Source organism: Narcine bancroftii, chromosome 3, assembly GCF_036971445.1.
Source record: "Narcine bancroftii isolate sNarBan1 chromosome 3, sNarBan1.hap1, whole genome shotgun sequence".
Classification (NCBI taxonomy): domain Eukaryota; kingdom Metazoa; phylum Chordata; class Chondrichthyes; order Torpediniformes; family Narcinidae; genus Narcine; species Narcine bancroftii.
In genome coordinates this window covers 306525688-306546081 of record NC_091471.1, presented here as the reverse complement: position 1 = coordinate 306546081, position 20394 = coordinate 306525688, and the positions used below count along the sequence as shown (strand labels likewise).

Sequence of the window (20394 nt, the reverse complement as noted above, 5' to 3'; positions counted from 1 at the left end):
TGTCCTCTTCCATTTTGGTGACTTTTACCTGTCCCACGTTTCCATTCTCCCAAATCGCTCTTTCATGTATCTATCAGCTCCCCAGTTTTTGAGTATGTAGCTATTGCTGTTGTATCCTTGCTCAACAACTCTAGGTGAAAAGAAAATGATGTGACATTTTGTCCTTGTCAGCCTAAATATGACATGAAACAGGAAAGTGCAGACACTGGGGTGCTGGAGATGCTCAGCAGGTCACACAGCATCCATAGAAAGAAAAGGGGTAACTAACATTTCGGGTTTGTCAAGGTATCTGGTGAAACCAAGGGAAAACCCATGCAGATCCTGGGGAGAATGACCAACTCCTTGCAGACAGCATCGGGTTCAAACGTGTTGCTGATGTTGTCGTGCATTGTCGTGCTAACTGTATCACCTTGACTTGGAGCCCAATGTTCCATTATGCATGCAGGAGTATCTGTATGCCAATCTGTCTGCTACTATAATTTGCCAATATCGGTCTACTTATCATGGAAGAGCCAACTCTTAAATTGAACAAGGAAGTGGGTATGAGGGCATTAAACAATTGACCTTAGACGTGTCAGCAGATTCCAATTTAGTTGAAATTTTAAAATTAAAAAAAAAAATCTCCTTTTATTCCAGCTGCTTCTACAAAATCTCGCGGGTTGAGGCCCAGACCCTACTGGAGAAAAATGTGGAATTTGGGAACATGTTAATGAGACCTAGTAGTGATGGCCAGAATTTGTCAATTTCAACACTACAAGCCTTGAAAAAGTAAGGAAGAAATTACTCGTATTTACCATTTATACTTCATTGTTTCCTCCAGATGCCCAAAGCAAATTGCATTCAGTTGATGTTAACAACCAAAACTCAGAAATGCTGGAGGAACTCGGCTGGTCGCACAGTGTTGTTAACCTTCCTCAATTGCATTGGAAAGCAATTGCTATGTTGTGTGCCTAAGAGCAAACGTATGGCATCAAACTGCAATACAATTAGCCCATGTGTGATGACAAAATTTTCAGTCTTTCCCTTCCCATTTATCTTATTTTCCAAAGTTGTCCCATGGATCATTCACTTCTGATTTAATTGTGGCTACCGGGGTAACTGTTTTGAGACCCTCCAAGTTTCCCTTACACTGAGTAGGAGTTGACAGATGGGATGGGTGGCTGTGTAGTTTACACCTTCCACTACGACTACATACTGCTGGACTTCTGACAGAATGAAGTTCTCTGTGTCACTCAAATGCCTGCCCCTTCACATGGAGCAGTCCTAAACAAGGATTAAGTGGGGTTAGATAATTCTGCAGATTTGGCTTCATTCCAGCAAGAAATTTTTCCAGTTTCACCATTATTTACCTTTTATGAATTAAAGTATTCCTGGGTTTGGCACCTCAAGGTTGTGGCTATTTGAGAAAGGTGCTTCTAGACAGTTTTCCAAATTTCGTAAATTGACCAATGGGTTCACCTCTACTTTCAATATCCAGCAGGAAAAGAGTTCTACTGTCTTCTTTAAGTATACAAAATATTTGTTCAAATTGGCAATAAATGTGCAACCCATTACAATAGCAATGCTTTAAACTCCACAGATGAGACAGTCATAATTGCTTAGGAATAGAAAATCACTTTTTTTGTATATGTTGAATTATAGAAGAAATGAAGCTTATAGTGGAGTTTTCCAATCTGTAAAATGTTGAACGTTTAATGCTAAATATGAACAAATGCTTAATGCACTTAAAGAATGCAACAGAACCCTTTGTCTTTGTAACAGGAAACCTATCAAAACTGGTAAAAATTGAACTGTGTTACCATCATTTCTACTGCTATCTCCTGAAGCAAATTATTGAGATATCCAAAAACGTTTGACACTTAATTCCAGGAATATTGTGGTAGTCCACGATCAGAGTAAAACCAAATGATTAGGTACTGTTAAACTTGGGCTTTCTCACTTGATTATTGCAAAGGGAATTAAGGAATTGAGTAAACATTAATTTGAATTCCAAACAACTCGATGAGACTGTTGTATGACAGAGCATAAGTAGTTTAGAATTTTGTAATGAATTTGTGTGCTTATATTTCAGTAACGTGATTGTAAAGCACTACCGGGTACGTTGTGCGGACAATGGCTACGTCATTGAAATTGAAGATGGTGTAAGTAAGCTTCTGAACAATTGTTGTTTCCTGGCAATATGTGCAGTCCACACGAGTTGATTGATGGACCTTCCAATGTGGTTTTGACTCCAAACAGAAGAATTTTGGTAGCAGAAGCATAATTAGTCTTAAAATTCCTGATCTTTTAAGGGGAAGTTATCACTCAGTTCTTTAATGTCAAAATTGACAGGCAGTAAGCCGTTTGAGAAGTGTGACTGCCAGATTGGATAAATTGGGCTTGGGGATTTTGCAGTCTTTATCTGAGCAAACTTTTAATGACGTGTGGTCTTGCTCTAAAACAATGGAGGCCCTGGAAGAAAATAATTTGCAGAATTATACCTAGAAAGGATAGACACGTCAGCTAAATTAACTTTTGTTAACTTTTGTTTTCATAATTTTTCACATTGTCACTACTGTATCTTTGACCAATTCTGACCCAGAATTGATCCTAGAATCCAACATTTTATTTGTGCTGGAGGTAAACCACAAAAAACTGCAGGTAACCATAGTTGAACTAAAAATACAATGCTGGAGAAACTCAGCAGGTCAAACTAATGTTTCAGGCTTCAGCCCTTCATCTAGGTACTTTCAGGCTTGAAATGTTGGCTAATGTATCTTTATTTTTGCTACATAAAGTGCACTGTTTGACCTGCTGAGTTTCTCCAGTATTGTTTATTTTTCTACTTGTGCTCCTTTGTACATAATTGGCTAAATAGAAATGCCCCTATGGATCTTCATCATTTGACCCATAATCACAGCTGGCACCGTGATTTTGTGATGCATGCACATGATGATCAGCGAGGGGAATGAAATAATTTTTGCTATTGCTTTATCCAAAATGGTGTGCAACAACGTGCAAACCTGCAAATAAAGGGCAGTATCAAGCAAATTTGGGTACTGAGCTACGTGAAGATTTATTTAGCCAGATGACCAAAATTTAAAGCATCGGGGTAGGTTTTAAAGTGGAGGAAGAGTTGGTGAGGCTTGGGAGGTAATTTCTGAGATTTTGATTTTTGTCACCTGAAGGCATGGGCCTCGAGGATAGAATGATTATAATGGAGAATGATCAGAAGCCTGGAACTGTAAATGATGCAGGCACCTTGGGAGGTCATAGGGTTGAGTTGGATTACAGATATGCGGACAGGTGTGAAAACATGAAATTGAAGCATAGCTTAACAAAGAGCCCTGGGTCTTAAAACTTGATCTAACCAGAGTGAAATGATGCTCATTCTTCATAGGGATATGCTGTCTTCATCCAAAATCTGCTTGCGATCTTCCTCGTGTCATTTACAAATGCAACATTAGAATGAACCATATCCCCTTTTTGGCAACTGTACATTCGCAGTTTACTGTACAACATTGCAATTCATATTCTGATCTTTTTCAGATCTTTTGCAAATCTAGACAGGAAATCGTTGATATTTTTATTGAACGCACCAAAGGAGTGTTGAAGCCTTTAGAAGTAACAACAGACTACGAAATCAATCTGAGTGAGTATTTCGTTGTTGATTCTTGTTTTTTTTTTTTATTTAAACAACTATTTATTTGACAGGCTTTCAAGGTTGACATGCTAAAGAACATCAGGATTTTTTCTCTCCTGTATAAACCGACCTAAGGAGTTTTAAGAGAGTGGATGTTGGAAAGAAATCTGGCAATAATTACATTTTTAAAACTTTGACCAAATTATTATTTTTTTAAATATACAAAATCATACAGCATTGTAACAGGGCCTTCTTACCCACAAACCTGTGATGCCCAATTAACCTACAACCCTGATATGTTTGAAAGGGTGGTAGCACCCAGGTAAAACCCACACAGACACGGAGAGAACATGTAAACTCCTTGCAGATAGTGTGGGATTCGTACGTGGGCCATTCGAGCTGTAACTGTGCTGCCCATTGGAACTTGGGATCACATTTTGAAAATGGATTGCCCATTTAGCATGATGACATTTTTTTTCCCCCCCACTCTGTCAGAGCCATGGAAGCAGAGTCTCTGGAAAATTTTGAATGTAGAAGTGGACAAATGCTTGATGTGCAAGGGGCACGAAAGTCTGGGGAATAGATGGTAATAGGGAGTTGAGATTGGAATCAGACCAGCTGTGATCTTATTAAAACAGTAGACCAGCTTGAGGGTCTGAGCAACATACTCTTTGTTCATATTGGACAAACTTAAAATATTGCCATAGATCTGATTTCTAATTGTTCCTTTTGAGTAGTATGTACAGTTTAAAATTGAGGGAATGCCTGTATTAACTGTGCTGGGCTTCACCGGCGATTGGGATGGGGGTTCGATTCCCATGATGTCTGTAAGGAGTTTGTATGTTCTCCGTGTCTGCATGGGTTTTCCCCAGGGGCTCTGGTTTCCTCCCACTGTTTGAAATGTACCGGGGGGGGGGGGGGGTTGCAGGTTAATTGGGTGGCATGGACTCTTCGGCTGAAGTGGCCTGCTACCATGCTGTATGTCTAAAGTTAAAAACATTAACTATGGGATAGTAGGTCTGTGGTATTACAAATAAAATCTACTGTAACTACCCAAGTATTTGGTGAAGTAAATCAGCCTTGTTTCACAGCAGGTAGCAATAATAAATGGAGTGATTTAGCTCAAAATGCATCAACTGCATCCTTTCTCACTTCAGTTGATAATACAAAGCAAGGTGTAACATTTTGGGTGTTCAGACCATGGAGTTTGGAGAATCCAAGCAAGGCTACTTGGGTAGATGTTTTTGAGGAGAAGAGAGTTTACTGGCTCCTTGTGAACTATAAGGAGATTAATTTCACCCCATCTCCCTGGGCAGCATAGTTGGCCTTACAGCACCAGTGATTGGGACCAGGGTATGAGTCCCACGCTGTCTGTAAGGAGTTTATACGTTCTCCCTGTTTCTGAGTGGGTTTTCCTTGGAGACTCTGGTTTTCTCCCACCATTTGAAACAACCCAGGGTGGGGGGTGTAAGTTGGGTGGCACTGTTAACGTTTTTTATGTTTAAATTTAAAAATCTTTTTAAAACATTTTAAATTTTTAATATTAAAAAAGTTGCGGATAGCATTTCAACTGGCTTCATGTAGTTGGATGCTAATTAGTTTTTCTTTAGAAGGGTTTCATTAAAATGACCTTTCTCCCTAATCTTTTCTAAATGTTATGGTAGGAAGAAAGATTAGGGAGAGCTTGGTAGCCTCACTATAACAAAAAGAGGCTTAAAACTTTTATATGCTGAATAATGTCCATCGCTCTGCTGTTTAGGTATTGCACAGGAAGATGCTGAAAGTGGAGAATTAATTCATCAGAAGATCCATACAGCCACACAATCACCAACCAAGACCTCGACTGAACTAGGTTAGCATCAAAGCCTTGTTAATATGTCTTGTTGATAGGACCAAGGTCATTATTTCTTTTTGAGAAGTACAAAGGAGGAAAAAAGCAAGCAATTCTAATGTAGACATGATGCACAGTTACAGTAGTTGTAGAGAAACTGAGATGAGAAAGATTCTAAACTTCAGTTGCTGAGTTCCCAGACTAGAGAAGTCAGTACTGTGATCATCAAATGCTATCTATATCCAATATAAAATGTAATATAATCTGTCACAGAGTGAAGCAAGTTTGTGTTATTTTAAGTGGTTGTACTGTCTGCCTATTTGCAATCTGATAGAATAAAATTCCCAGGCAACCTTTTTATATATTTATTTGTGTCTTTTCACAGTGAGCAAAGTGGTTCCATGAATCCTTGTATTTCAATTTTTTTTTTTTTTTTTTTTTGCAGTTAAAGCGAAGCTGAGCCCGAAGATCCCTGTAATTCTCAAACCAAAGGTGAAATACCTCCATGACAATGGTAATTTTCCAAAAAGGAAAATCACATTTTGAGTATTATTCTCCATTTTTTAAAAATTTTTTAATTTTTCACACCATAAATCACAATAGCCATGATATACACTTTTTCTTTTTCACACATTTACAGTGACTTTTTCTCCCCCCCCCCTCCTCCCAAGCCACCCCCCACCCCCCCCCTCTATTCTCCATCTTTTAAGGGTTTCTTCAACACCGATTTGTACTTTAGTTTTCCAACTGACAAAGCATCCACTCAAGCTTCGAATCTACTCCTTGTTCTAGTGGCCAGTTCCCATCTAGGTCGAACCATGGCTGAGACCCCGCACCATATGGTGAATTGCATGTAACATCTAGCATTACAAATTGGAACCTGAAACCATGGGTGGTGCTGCAGCAGCTGACCACTTGCAATTTCAGGGACCTGGCGTGGCTCTGTGTGAATTTTGAATGTTCTCCTTACTGCCATTCCAGCTGCCACCAGGCATAAACTATCTCTAGTGAAGGTATCTGTGAAAAGGATCAAAGGACAGTTGATGGGCAACACAAGTAAGAATGTGCTGTAGGACTGAGAGGAAATTCAGAGGTAAAAGTCTGATCAGGTTGGGCTTCTGAAATCTGGCATGGACTTGATGGGCTCAATGGCCCCCTTGTGCTTTGCACTAATGATCTCTTGTGGTCTCACATTACTGGTGTGGTAGAGTAAACTGAATGATGTTGGAAACCAGATCGTCGCTTTCCTAAGGGTATTGATTTGTGCGTTTCAACACAGTCGAAGAATTCAGTTTTGGTCTCCTGAGCGGTGTGATTCATGGGCATGTTGATCAGTACCCTTTACTATTAAGCGGGAGAGGAAATTGTGGAGCTATTCTAGTGGAGAGAATGTACTCTCTAACGTAATTAATGATTGTGGTAGTACAGGATATTACTTGGAAATTACCTTGAGCTGCTTGGCATCACAAGATTCTAAATACATTAATTAAAAAAATGTTAGCTACAAGTTATCAGGAGCTGTAAAATCACTTTCTAACCATTGGGATTATAGCCATTTCGCAAGAACAGACTTGCTTAAAGGTGGAAATTTCATTCTGGGAACTCCCTGGTTTAAAAAAAAAAAAAAAATCTTACCTGAGTATTCGAGTTGCACCTTGATTATATTATGTTCTCTCTAATCATATATGACTTGTATTTCATCTAAATCCTCAGTATTCCAGTAGCAACTTACAAGTTGCTGACAGTAAGAGTTTTCCTGGAACTCTGTTAACTTGTATCAACTCTATTAAGCCCACCAACTACTTCAGCCTTGGAACCTTTTATTGACCCGGAGGCAGCCAGCTGATAATTATTAAACGAAACCAGGAATAAAAAGCCCAATTTTGTTCCCAGTTGTTCCAATTAAAACTTGCTCACTATTCATTTTGAACTTGGGCAAATGCACAAACTAATCAGAAAACAATGTGCTAGCAGGAATCAAGTCCAGTGGCAAATTCTTAAGTTTTTAAAAGCAGCACTGGAAAACCCACATAAATTCATTGTCTCTCCAGCCCAGCTCGATGTATCCTCCTTAAACCCAGACCCTTTCAGGACCCTCCCATCCATGTAGTTATCTAGGTGTTTCTAAAAGGAAGCTAATGTACCTCTATCACTTTGCCTGGCAGCTTGTAACATATGCCCACTGCCCTTTGAGTTGAGAAATCTCCACTTGTATCCCTTCTAACCCCCACCCCCTCATGTTTTTTGGTTGCGGCCATTAGACAAGGAAACGTTGTCATCATTCACCTTGTAATGCCTCTTATAATTTTATAGACCTCGACAACAGGTTAGGACTTTAATCTCGAGGTTATTGGAGGAGAGTTGATAGACCTCGACAACAGGTTAGGACTTTAATCGCAAAAGTATTAGAGAAGGAGGGGGGTATAGATTGAGTATATGCAAGCAGGCTTTTTCCACTGAGGACAGGTGAGACAAAAACTGAAGGACATGGATTAAGGGTGCATTAGGGGCAACTTCTTTTGGAGTGGAATGAGCTGCCAGCCGAAGTGGTGAACATTTTGACATTTAAGGAAAGTTTGGATGGGAAAGATATGGTGGGGCAAGTTCCAGGTCAATGGCACTTGGCAGAATAAGTTTGGCACAGACTAGATGGTTTGAAGGGCTTGTTTCTGTGGTTCTAACAAGATCCAAAATTAATCTGCTACATTCCAAGGAATGCAAGCCCAATTTTTCCAGTCTCTCATGATGACTTCTCTAACCCTGGCAACCACTTTAAGCCTCTTTCGTACTTTGCAACTTTATAAATATCCTTCCTATAGCGAGGAAACCCAAACTGGAATATTCCAAGTGTGGTTTCACTGATAATTTGTACAACTTCTACATGACATGCCAACACTTGCATTCAATGTCCCAACTAATGAAAGAAAGGGTCCTAAATGCTCTTGACTACTCTGTCCACCTATGCTGCCAAGATTAAAGAGCTGTCCTCTACAACCACTGACTCTTATCACTAAGCTATTTTTAAAATTCAGTGGGTAGTTGGCCTCCTATCCTGAGTACCCAATCCTTTCACGTGAAATCCTATCAAACGCTTAAGTAAAATTCATATAAATAACATCAACTGCCTTGCCCTTGTCTACCCACTTTGTAATCTTGTCAAAAAAATTCTACCAAGTCCATGAGACACTATTTCGCCATGCACAAATCCATGCTGCTCTCCTTGACTTTCAGATGGTCATCTAAATGTTAGATTCGATCTCTCTGAATCCTTTCCACCGGTTTCCCAACCATTGACTAGTTATCGGGCAATGCCTACCTTTCTGGCCTGAAACTTCGCTAATATGGTTGCTGTGAGACCGCCTGAGTCCCTCCAGTGTGTGGCTCCTACCACAATCACAGCATCTGCATTATTCAGTTTTTCTCTATCTTTTGGCCCTTTATTTGGGATAAGGGCTTGGAGCCCATCGGGTGGGCACATCCTTCCCATTGGCGGAGATAGGTTGTGTGAGAGACTTCTTGAAAACTGGAACTTTGCAGATGCTGGAACTTTTTTTTTAAAAAAAAGACAATTGGTTTAATAAGTTGGAAGTGGCTGTTTGGCTGGTAGTTAAATCTATTTGAAATCTGACTTTTCATTTGACCTAGAGAGTGGGGCAAAGGTGTAGAGCTGGTGAAATCTCCAGGATTATAATCAGATTAATGGGGCAGTTAGAGGTTTGTATAGTTTGACCAATAATTAATATCAACTAAAAAGGATTTCTGTCTTTTCCCATTGCTAGTTATACAATGGGTAAACAGGCCCTGCAGCCCATTGAATCCATCAAAAATCTATTGACGCAATCCCTTTTCGATTTTTAATTTAGAGATAAAGCACAGTTACAGGCTCTTTTGGCCCACGACACCCAATTACATCATGTGATCAATTGACCTAACAACCCCCTACATCTTTGGGAAATGGGAGGACATTGGAGCACCCAGAAGAAAAACCAATGGCCACAGGGAGAACATGCAGACGCCATACAACATTCAAGTCCTGCTTGAACCTGGGTCCTTGATGGCTGTGAGGCAGCACCATTACAAACTGACCCATTTTTTTGCCACAAGAGTGTGTTGAACTTTGTTTGGCTCTCCTTTGTGACTAAAATTGGAAAACTGACCATCTAGCACTCAGAGGTCCAGACTGGTAGATTCTCCAACCTAGTTGAGTTCACACTAATTAATACACCAACACACTTTTAAAATCACTATTTTTACAGTATTACTCAGGAATTTTTTCCATTGAACCAGATGATCACTCAGTGACTGTGAAGGGACTCTCTTGCTTCTCTTTGTCTTACTGTAAAGGGTGCTGGGCAATACTAATCGTGGCTCTTTGCCTGGCGGCAGGCAGAAAGCAATTTTCTGTAATTTAACATGTCCTGACCTATAATGTAATCGTGAATCTTCAGGAAAGCATGGGGACCAGGGCCCTAGTGAGTTGAAAAAGGACATAGGAACGGGGTTCTCGTGTGTGAAAGGGGAGTGTGGGGTCCAGGGACTTGAGTATTTAAAAAGGAAACAAATTGGTGAGTCTGCCAAACCACTGGGATTTCTAAACAATGAGAATCATTGTTTGTTGGCATTTCATGATATGCTTGGCAAAACCGAATACCATGATCTGAATTTTCATCTTGTACATAAACTGGATTACCCATGATCCACACCACAAAGTCATAGAGGCTCTGCAATTAATTATTGATTATTTGCATTGACTTAGTTAGTAAACAATGTCCAGGGTCACTTTCGGAAATGCTTCTTCAAATCAAATGGGATTTGTACCTCAACTGGTTCTCTGAAATCAGTCTTCTTAAACACCTGCTATTTTTCTTTGAAGGAAATCCTAAGGAACCACTGCCTGCAGATCCAAAAATTTGTCAACAGGCAAAGCCATTTCAATCCAACACTCTTCCAGCATTAACAAGTGGTATGTAGAATGATTTTCACTTGTTGGGAGACGTACACAGTAGAATTTTCTAACCAATAAATAAGCAGATGGACTGTTCTGAAAACTCTATTAACCTTTCCCACCGCCTCCCACCCCCCCCCAGCCCAAAACTGATGGGTTAGTAGATTAATAGGTCACGTAGTGTAGAATCGGAGGAGTTCATGGGATTGAGAGCTGGATGGTTAGGGTGGAATCGGTAGGCTGAAGGACCAGTTTCTGTGCTGAATGTATGACCAAGTTTGGTGATAAGCACACACTTCAAACCTGGAGTTTAATAACAATTTGGAAGTCGCTGCACTGCCTGTTCCACCATTTGATCATTTAAATATTTGTGCATTGCCCTCTTGTGACTTAGAACCACAGAACATTACAGCACAGAAACAGGCCTCTTAGGCCCTTCTAGTCTGTACGGAACCATTTTTTTTTAATCTAGTCCCACTGACCTGCATCCAGTCCATGGCCCAAGTGCGCGAAGCTGAGGCAATTTATATTAAAAAAAATTGATATGATCTGGAGCTCAGTACTTGACAGGACAAATGGAGGCATAATTCCATCCAATCTCATTTAACTGGTACTTGGATTGGCATTTAAAGCTGCAACATTATACAGCTGCAGGCTGGGAAAAGGAAACAAACAGCAGCATTTTTGTCTGGCAGGGATACAATAAGCTAAATTATCTCTTTGGATCCCAGAAATGTGATTCAGTACTCCTGAGCTGGAAGGATCTAGCGTATATTCTCGTGTAATGAAGTAAAACATGAAAGACTAAAACAGAATGCTGGGGAAACTCAGCAGGTCAGTGACCTGATAAATACCTTTTGTCTTTGCTCTATCAAGGGCACTGTTTGCTGGAGAAACTCAGCAGGTCATTGCATTTTACTAGACTCATGAAATAGTCGACCACCTCTTTGCCCAAAAATTGCATTTTCTCTGTGACCCGTGTAAAAGTTAACCACACCCCCCCCCCCCTTATTTTTGGCCCCAATTGTCTGCCTGATCTCAACGACCCCATCATGGATCCTGGCCCCGGCCACACGCCCACTGGAGCTCACTACGTCCCAAACATGGATTTACCACCTGGACCTGGCCATCTGAGTTCCCGTCACCTCGAATGACACAAGTACTTACCGCGGTCAAAAGTAATACCTATCCTCCCCTAAATTTGACTCAAAATAGGTCCCTAAAAACTCAACTATTGCATGAGTACATGTGGTGCTTTTGGATTCTTGTGTGAATTTTAGCCCCTCAATGACCTGTGTAAAAGTGACCTCCTCTTCCCCCATTTTGATCTGAAAAATTGGTCCAAAAAACTTAACTATTACACAAGTCTATACAGTAAAAGACTGCTTAGATCCACTATAAAATGTGCAAGCTTGGACTTTAGATGAACAAGTGGAGAGTGACTGCCCTTGACATCAAGGCACCCTGGTAAAACTGAAGTCCATGGGTACTGAAGGGAGAACACCAAAAAGGTTAAAATCTGACCTTGCAAAAAGGGTGGTGGTTATTGGAGGAAAAACATTCCCAGCTCCAGTTCTTCCTGGGTAATTTCCTAGCCCAACCACCTTCAGCTGCTCCATTAATGACCTTCCTTCAGCCAGGTCAAAAGCTAATGATTGCAAATGAAATTTAAAATGATTCAATGCATTAGCAAAGGAACTACTTATGCTTCTCCCACAGAGAATCTAACCATCACCATGATATTTAATGGCATTAGTCCTCCACAATCAATAGCATGGAAGTAACAAAGAACCTGAAACTCAAATGCACCAGCCAAATAAATACCGTAGCTACAAGCAGACGAGGGACTGGGTATCCACCTGTGAATGACCTGCTTCTGACACCTTCATCTCCAAGCCATGTTGAGAACACAGTATTGAAATATTCCCTACTTATCACAGTTTTTATGATTGATCCACCTTCAGTCACCTGAAAGATTGATTTCCTGCAGATGTACATTCCATAAAATGTAGTGCCATTACTTGCCCAGATTAATCCAGAACTTGTAAACTTGACCATCAAAAATAACAAAGACAGTGAGTGCATGAGAATATCACAACTTGCAGACTTCTTTCAATTTGCACATCATCCTGACTTTCTGAAATCAACAGGTAAATTGGTTAAAAAAAAAAGTTTAGAACATTCATTAGTCCTTCAGTGGTGAAGGATCGAAATTGTGGAAGTTCCTGCTTATTAGCATAATGTGACCATTAGCACCAGAAAGAACACAGCAGTTCCAAATTGACAGCTCCTCACCCTTGGGGGCAATTGGGGTTGGGCAATAAATGCTGGCCTTGCCTGCCTTTCCCAAATCAAAAAAATGATTAAAAATTAGATCCAACTGCAATGCTTCTATGCTGGGGAAAAAAAAAACATGCTCACAAAGTAGACCTAAATATATTCCTCAATACCTCAGCAGTGTTGCCCAGATTTTTAAATGAGAAAATTACTGAATTTTTGAAACCCTTTCTCCATTAGCTTTTAACAAGGAGCTCAACATGAAGTTGATGATGAGAAGGACAGCAATGTGTGACTGAGATTTCCTGCTGTGGCCCATTGGGCGAAGAAATGGAATCATGTAAAATATGACTCTCATTGAATGACACTAAAGCCTACTCACATGCTGTAATGTTTAATCTTAATTCTGATATGTGCAGCCATTGATCATACTTCTAGGTCCATGATAGTCGTGTCAACACTATGGTAATTTTATTGACAAGTATTCTGCACATAGTAAAAATTTCAAATTAATCAAGAAATTAATGACAGAATTTCTAAAACTTGCCACAAAAGGTGGCTATGGGATATTAAAAATTAAATTTGAATTCAGTTGTCAACCCCACAATTAAAATGCAAGCTTTGGTTTAACTACTAAAATAGTGAAATGATGTGGAAATTAGTGGTTGGGAATTGCACCAAAATAAAATGTATCTAAAATTAACAAGTAAATGTATAAGGAAAAGATCACATACTGTTCTAATAATTAAGCAGGGTTTATAGAAACCCTGCGGAACTGCTTTGCTTGAACAGAGCCCAATTAATTTGCCTGCCTCTGATATTTTAATCTGAGCAAGAAATGCTGCAAAGATTAGGTTTTAAAAAATGAAATATTCAGTGTAATTGAATAGTGGGAGGGTGGGTATTTGACTCAAAGTGCCAGGAATAAAGGAGTTAACCAACCTGGACTGTGAACCAGGAGAGAAAGTTATAATTAACTTGCTCCATGCATTATTGTACACACAACCAAATTAAAATTAATACACATACATTCTTCAGGAATGGGACTAATTGCTGTTAAAATGGAATTTTAATGAACCTCTTGTGGAGCATACCGGCTCTAGAATTATGTGGGTCTAGGAGTGTGGACATCTAGTCCTGGCATTTGTAATATATGTATTCTGAAGTTTTACAGAATAGGTTTCCTGAGAGGCAGGGGACAGTATCTGAGGGTGCTTGAGGAAGAACCTTTCCTCACTGAACTAACCAGATTTAAGAATCCATGAAAGTGCGAATCAAACGGATCACAGGGTTTTCTGGTCCTCGTGCACATTTCCCTTGGACCTTGCAATATGGGTTAGATGAAGGAAAGAGTAAGCAAACTTGAGTATAATGGAGAAAAGATCACATTAAATGTTGGCAAGTAATTTGAAGATTGGGCTTCACCACTAGAGTGCAGCTTCTTTTAAACAGCATATTGCCTGAATCGTATGTCTGAATAAGGTTAATTAGAACTCCATATTTACAGTAATATATGCTTTGTAAGAAAGCTGAGCTGAGTAACCAGCACTGCTGTGCAATAGATCTTAAGATCTTGTGTGTGTTTTTAAAAAGTTCTTAGTGTACTATAGCTTTTGAAATTTAATATGATTTCTTAATTTATTAACACACTTTGAAATACTCTCTGGATGATTATAAGAACTGAATCTATTTGAATTTTCTTCTATCCATGAATAGGCAAAACATGGTCAGTGTGTAATCATAAGGAAGGAAGCTTTCCTAATTTTTTCTGCCTAACAAAGGGGAATTGAACTCTAGTTGAGTTAATATTGGGTAAAAGCTAGATGTTCAGCTGTCCTTTTTATATAAAAAAAAAGGGCACAGAACATCTGTATAAAACCATGCTTTCAAAGCAAATGACTTTGTATTGGTTATACCAATTATAAATATTTAATTTGTATTATAAATTAAAAATAAAGTCTTGCAAGACACATGGAATTAATGTTTTTTTTTATTATGAGTGGGCCATATTCTTTAGCAGCTCAGCATAAATATATCTGTGGTCATACAAGTAATGAAAAGTACACCCGTAATGATAACTCCGGGGGAAAAAAAGCTTAGATGCCAGAACTACCCTTAAGCAAAGAACTTGAAAGGTATATTCACGGATAGAAGTGTACCAGATTTACACCATTCCAGCCATTAAAATTATTCACACTGATCATTACTCCACTAGAACCACCCCCCACCCCCACCTTTCCTTTCACTCCACGTGACATCCTTTCAAACACATTAGGACTTGGAAAAGTTTCTCGCAGTAAAGACATAAGACGGTAACAAGTTTTGATGCGTTGTGTATATATAGATATCTGTAAATATATATCTATAGATCTAGATCTATATATTTGTAAAAAGAGTTTTAACCAGTGAAAGGATTCCCAAAAGCTTACCTGGATTTTTTTTCTCCCCCTGATGGAAGTCCACAACAGCAGTAAATGCTTTCCAGAAGTGGTTATATTGTTCCCAAGTGGAGTGGTGGAGCTCATGTTCAGCTGTTTGAACAAATTTGGAATTAAAGTGCGCATTCATAGCAGTGACTATCAAATTACTTGATGTTGTTTTCTCGTATCCTTTAGGGACTGTGCAGAATTAAATGGAGTTGCACAGGAGGGCAGGTTCATGGCTAACAATGTCAGTATGGATGGGGGTCAGACACCATCTTCCCTTAATTTCCACACTGCGGTGCTGCACTCGCAATAAGCCTCCTGCTGGAGCAGAACAAATCTACAGGGCAAATGGGAAACAGTTCAACTGTTACCTTCACTCTAAAAAAAAAACTGATGACCCCCAGCATCAGTCATCAGGCTGCAGTTCTGGGGGGCATACTCCAAAGAAAAAAAATCAAAGGATGACCTTCAAGCCATTAAGGACAGGAGAAAAAGGGGCTTGTGGTTAACATTAAACACAATGTCCACTTCGAATCTCATCTCACCAATGTAGGGACACGGCATGATCCTTGAACATGCAAACTGTTGGCCACATCTCAATGAAGACAATGATAAAATGTGCCAGTAAATGGATTTCGCCGCTTGAAGAAAGAATCCAGGCAACAAATGTGGCACTAGCTCCTGGCCGTCTGGGTAGTGGTGATTTCTGTCTGCCTTTTTTCATTTAAACATACATGGTAATGGGCCCTTTCCGAGCAGATACCGTCCAATTACACTCAATTGACTACAACCCCGGAACATTTTTTGAAGGGTGGGAGGAAACTGGAGCCCCTGGGAAAAATCCACACAGACTTGGAGATAACGTACAAATCTCTTACATATAGCGTGGGATTTGAGCCCTGGCCCCAATCGCTGGCATTGGGTTAACTGATAAACCAACCTTGCCATCCTGAATTTTCCCCTCAGGCAAATTGTGACTTGCTTTCACCCCTGTTTTATGGTAGGGAGATGGGTGATGAGGCTAACATTGGAACCGATGGCTCTTCCATAGATGGGTCATGTAAGGTCCCAATGCATGATCTCAAGGGTTTCCAATACCATGCTGAATAAATGATTCACTGGCTGTATTTAATTCTTCAAGGAAATTGAGCACATCCGTGAGTCTTTTTACCTCTGGCTGGTAATCTCTTCAGACAGAATGGAAATTCTGTTTTGGGGTTGTGGTATTGAGCAAGTCAATGATGTGGATTGCTCAATGCAACTGAATATCACATGGGCTAGTGTACAGGGGGTGTGCATCTGGGAGAAGGCACTGATCTTGGTTTGCCAATCCTTGCAGTGAATTTGAAGGATCTTGTGCTGATATTTTCCCAATTCCTTACTGGAGGTAGTTCAGGTACCGGAACCTTAGAGGAAGGCAAGAATAACTGCTGTCTTGTACGTCATGAACTTAGTGCCAGGTTGGAGGTCTTGATCTTCAAATATCCCTCTTCCCCATTGAACCAAGGCAGTGCTAGCACATTGAAGATGTTGAATTTCATCTTGGTCTGCATTTGCCAAAAGCTGGCTCCCAAGATATGGGGATTGTTTACAAGGTTCCATCAGTGGTGTGGGCAAGATGGCCGAAGAGCCGGTTTCCATGCTGCATGAGTCTATGGCGATGAACTCCTAACAGCAGTTATATTTTAGTGAGGTTGAAAACTATGTTTACTGATGCTGCTCCTTACATTTTTCTTGGAGTTGTCCCCTTCTGAAGATCACGTCCATTGTTGATGAAATCCACATGGTGTTTTTGAGAACAGCTTCTGGGAGGAGGCAAGTAAGTATGATCCAAGTATTTCTTCTCCATGGACAGACAGCTGTAGTTACCACAGACCATCTTCTTATTTGTAGATAGCCATGATTCCCAAGGATGCATGGCCTCCTCTTCCCAGATGTGAGCAATGACCTTGTGGTACATAACTGAAGCTTTTTGCTATTGTTTTAAGATTGCATGGGACGTGGTCTCCTTTCAAGGCATTGCTATTTTTGAGTTGGAAGAGGGCCTTTTCAGCTCATCAGGTGAAGATGATGGCGGGGCCGGCTGGGACTGATATGGGATGGAGGATGACAATCTATTCCTTCTCAAGGACATTGACCACCTCCATGTTCCTGATGATTTCAGCCCTTTTTTCCCCAAATGGGTGGAATGTTTGTTGGCTGGGTCGTAGATGTCCTATATGGTGATTAAGAGGCCATGGCTGTCCATGAGTTGATGAGTCTTTTGATCCTTCCTTTTCTTCAGGTCATGAATTTACTGCCCTGCCTCCAGGTGCCTGAAGAGTTCTTTCTTTTCCCTTGACTGTGGATCACAATATTCAGGGATGACAGATCCCTGATCTGATCTGAATGATTTAAAACATACAGCAATCTTGCAAGCAATGCCAAATGATAATCAAAGGCATGCAAATGGTGGAAAAAGTCAAGATTATACAACAATACATGATATTTACACAGTTCTGCAAAACTCAGCCTTTTGCAGGAGTTACCAAAAGGCACCACGATCTGCAAAGCAACCCCAAAAGAAGTTGAATGGCTGGAGTTTTGCTTCCAGCACAATAAACAACTTCTGTGCACTTAAAAATCACTAAGAATTTTCTATTTGTTTCTTCTGTTGTGGTCACAAACTATTAAGACCAAAGCAGAATTCTCTGAAATGGCTCATTGCTGGGCTGTGTGGGAGGAAGCAGCCTCATTATGGCCATGCTTTGCAAAGTATGTTGTACTGCTAGGCAATTTCCCTCCTGGTGGGACAACTGTTCTCTTAAAACACAACAGCAAGTGGTTCAATGCTTGGCATTCAAATATGTTTGCAAATTGACTATTAAATTATGCAGCTGTTGAAAAAATAGTACTCCCACTTAATGCCCAAATTAGATAATAGAACAGGCAGCCCGACTCCCTCTAAGGGAACTGACGTAGACAGACAATATGATTGGTAATTGCAAGGACTTGGCAAAGGGTCAGGTGACTCCAGCTGCTTCCAAATCTCTGAGCACTCTACTTATCTTCACTTGTATCCCCAGTTTGTGTTGACTCATCCAGTAATTGGAAAATAACTAATGACATTTGCATAAAAGATGTTTTAAAAGTCTCCTTATGTTAAAGCTAGACTCTTCCCCCTACAAAAAAACACTTTTAGCAAGTAGACTAAAATTGAATTGCACTTGCATATAGAAAAATCAGCTTTGTTTACATTCAAAACATTTAAATAACAATATATTTGATCAGGGTTGGTGAGTACCAGTAGGCATTTTGAAGCTTTTTATGGAAATTTCCTTCACACAAGACAATTAATGCTGGGAGAAACACAAGTAGGACCAACAGGGGACCAACAAGTCTTCCAAAGCAATTGATGAGATTCAATACATAAATGTGCTGGAGAAATGTAGCAGTTAGAATTTTGGACAGAACGGTTGGCGTAGTGGTTAGCTCAACGCCTTTACAGTGCCAGTGATCGGGATCAGGGTTCAAATCCTGCACCGCCTGTAAGGAGATTCTATGTTCTCCCCACGTCTGCGTGGGTTCTCCCCCCCCCCAGGGGCTCCGGTTTCCTCCTACCACGAAATGTACTGGGGGTGTAGGTTAATTGGGCGGCACAGACTCGTGGGCCGAAATGGCCTGCTACCGTGCTGTATGTTTAATTTTTTTTAATTTAAATTAAAAAACGTAAATTGCTAATACATCATACAAGATCTGAATTTGCTCAAACTGCAGGAGTGTAAAAAAACACTTCAATCCTCATAATTTACTCCCAAATACCTCTTCAGAGAACAATAGGATTGTGGGCACAGAGATGTTGATTCAGAAGCTAATCAATTACTTGTTCATACAGACGGAGGCAGAGCCATGCTATTGGGGAGAGTTGGTGGGAAAATGGAACCTATGAAAAGGAAATAAAGTTTAAAAACAATATTGGAGGCCTTTACCTCTGAAGTACCATTGACTCTTCTTCTTCGATTGTCATCCGGTTGTGGTGGAGAACCTTGTGTGGTCCTGAGATCCCAAGATCGATGCTGTCTGGAGCTATGCTCCTGGTAGGGCCAGCCATTCTGTTAAGGCCAAGGGCAATGTCCCTGACAAAGAACAATCCAACCAAGACCTCAACCGTGGAACAGGAGGGCGAACTCAGTGGCTGAAGGCGGAGGAAAGCTGCAACAAATCCATCAGTTCCAATCATTGTGGTTTCCAGGCCATTGGAACTAGTTGATCGATTTGTGAAGTGTCGTGTGCTTCTTGGAGTGCAACATTAAGTGTGCATTAAACAAATACATGCTCAGTGGAAAACGGAACGAAGTCCATCATCCTCGACCCCAAGGGATAGCCATGACCTGACCATCACCAAACCATGGGTGCCTGTTTCTAGCTTCTTTTAGTGGAATCAAGTTAGAATTGTTATGTATACCTAGCTACCCGATCCTACTGAGCTAAGAGGACTCAATTCAGGTCAGTTCACAGGAAGTGTGTGTCCTTTACTACTCAATAAAAACAGGCCACAAATATTCTCCGAGGTAGAGAAACAAAGTCATTCAGGCATTGGTTTACATTTCCCCTCCTTGCCATTACTTGAGAGCCACAGCTGCACTAACTACAGAGCATTGCTCCCAGCTGTAACCACAGGAGAACATACCTATCAATTGACTATTCCTTTGATATCTCAGCTGCCTGTCTCCTGATGCATCCAGAATTTATGACCTACAACTGCAGTCACCAAGTCAAAAAAAAAATGCAAAGAATTGAAGGCATTTTCCAAACAGAACAGATGAAAAGTAGTTTCACATATTGGTAACTTTTCATTCAGCTGAATCTCAACTCCTATTTCAGTCAAAGAGCTTTTCAGATCTGCAAATTTTCTGATAGAACCTTATAGATCTCTAATGGAGTAAATTATAGACTGAATTAGACCAGCATCCACAACTTGGATCATTTTGCCTCTATTTAGCTCTCTGCAAGAATGATTTACAATGCATCAACTCTATCAGGGTTAACAGGAAGGGACGGACTTCAAAGGAAGTTTAATGCCTCCAATGCGACACCATGAATGAGAATCTTAATTTTTTTTTTCCAGTAAACGTTGATCAGTTTCCATAGTGCAGTCACTGTGCAAGTGGGGAATCATAGAGTTAAGTGGGGATGCATCATGGTAGTACAGACTATAATGTTGCTGTCTCACTAATCCCAGGATCCATGTTTGATCCTGGCCTGTCTCTCCTTGTCCAATTTGGAATTTGCTCATTCTAAGTGACCTCTCTTC

At 40.3% G+C, this 20394-nt stretch overlaps 1 protein-coding gene across 4 annotated transcripts in view; it reads left to right on the top strand.

Annotated features, from left to right (window-relative positions):
- Nucleotides 1-14645, top strand: part of LOC138759032 (signal-transducing adaptor protein 1-like) — a 53974-nt gene extending 39329 nt beyond the window's left edge. For 2 of the 4 annotated variants that reach the window (XM_069928823.1, XM_069928820.1), the window contains 7 exons: nucleotides 637-768; nucleotides 2072-2141; nucleotides 3529-3631; nucleotides 5382-5474; nucleotides 5899-5967; nucleotides 10327-10416; nucleotides 12916-14645. In XM_069928823.1, coding sequence (XP_069784924.1) covers nucleotides 637-768; nucleotides 2072-2141; nucleotides 3529-3631; nucleotides 5382-5474; nucleotides 5899-5967; nucleotides 10327-10416; nucleotides 12916-12974 — 616 coding nt within the window. In that variant the 3' untranslated portion in view covers nucleotides 12975-14645. The remainder of the gene's footprint in view (nucleotides 1-636; nucleotides 769-2071; nucleotides 2142-3528; nucleotides 3632-5381; nucleotides 5475-5898; nucleotides 5968-10326; nucleotides 10417-12915) is intronic. The other 2 variants (XM_069928822.1, XM_069928821.1) reach the window with 2 other exon arrangements.
- Nucleotides 14646-20394: the final 5749 nt, after the last annotated feature.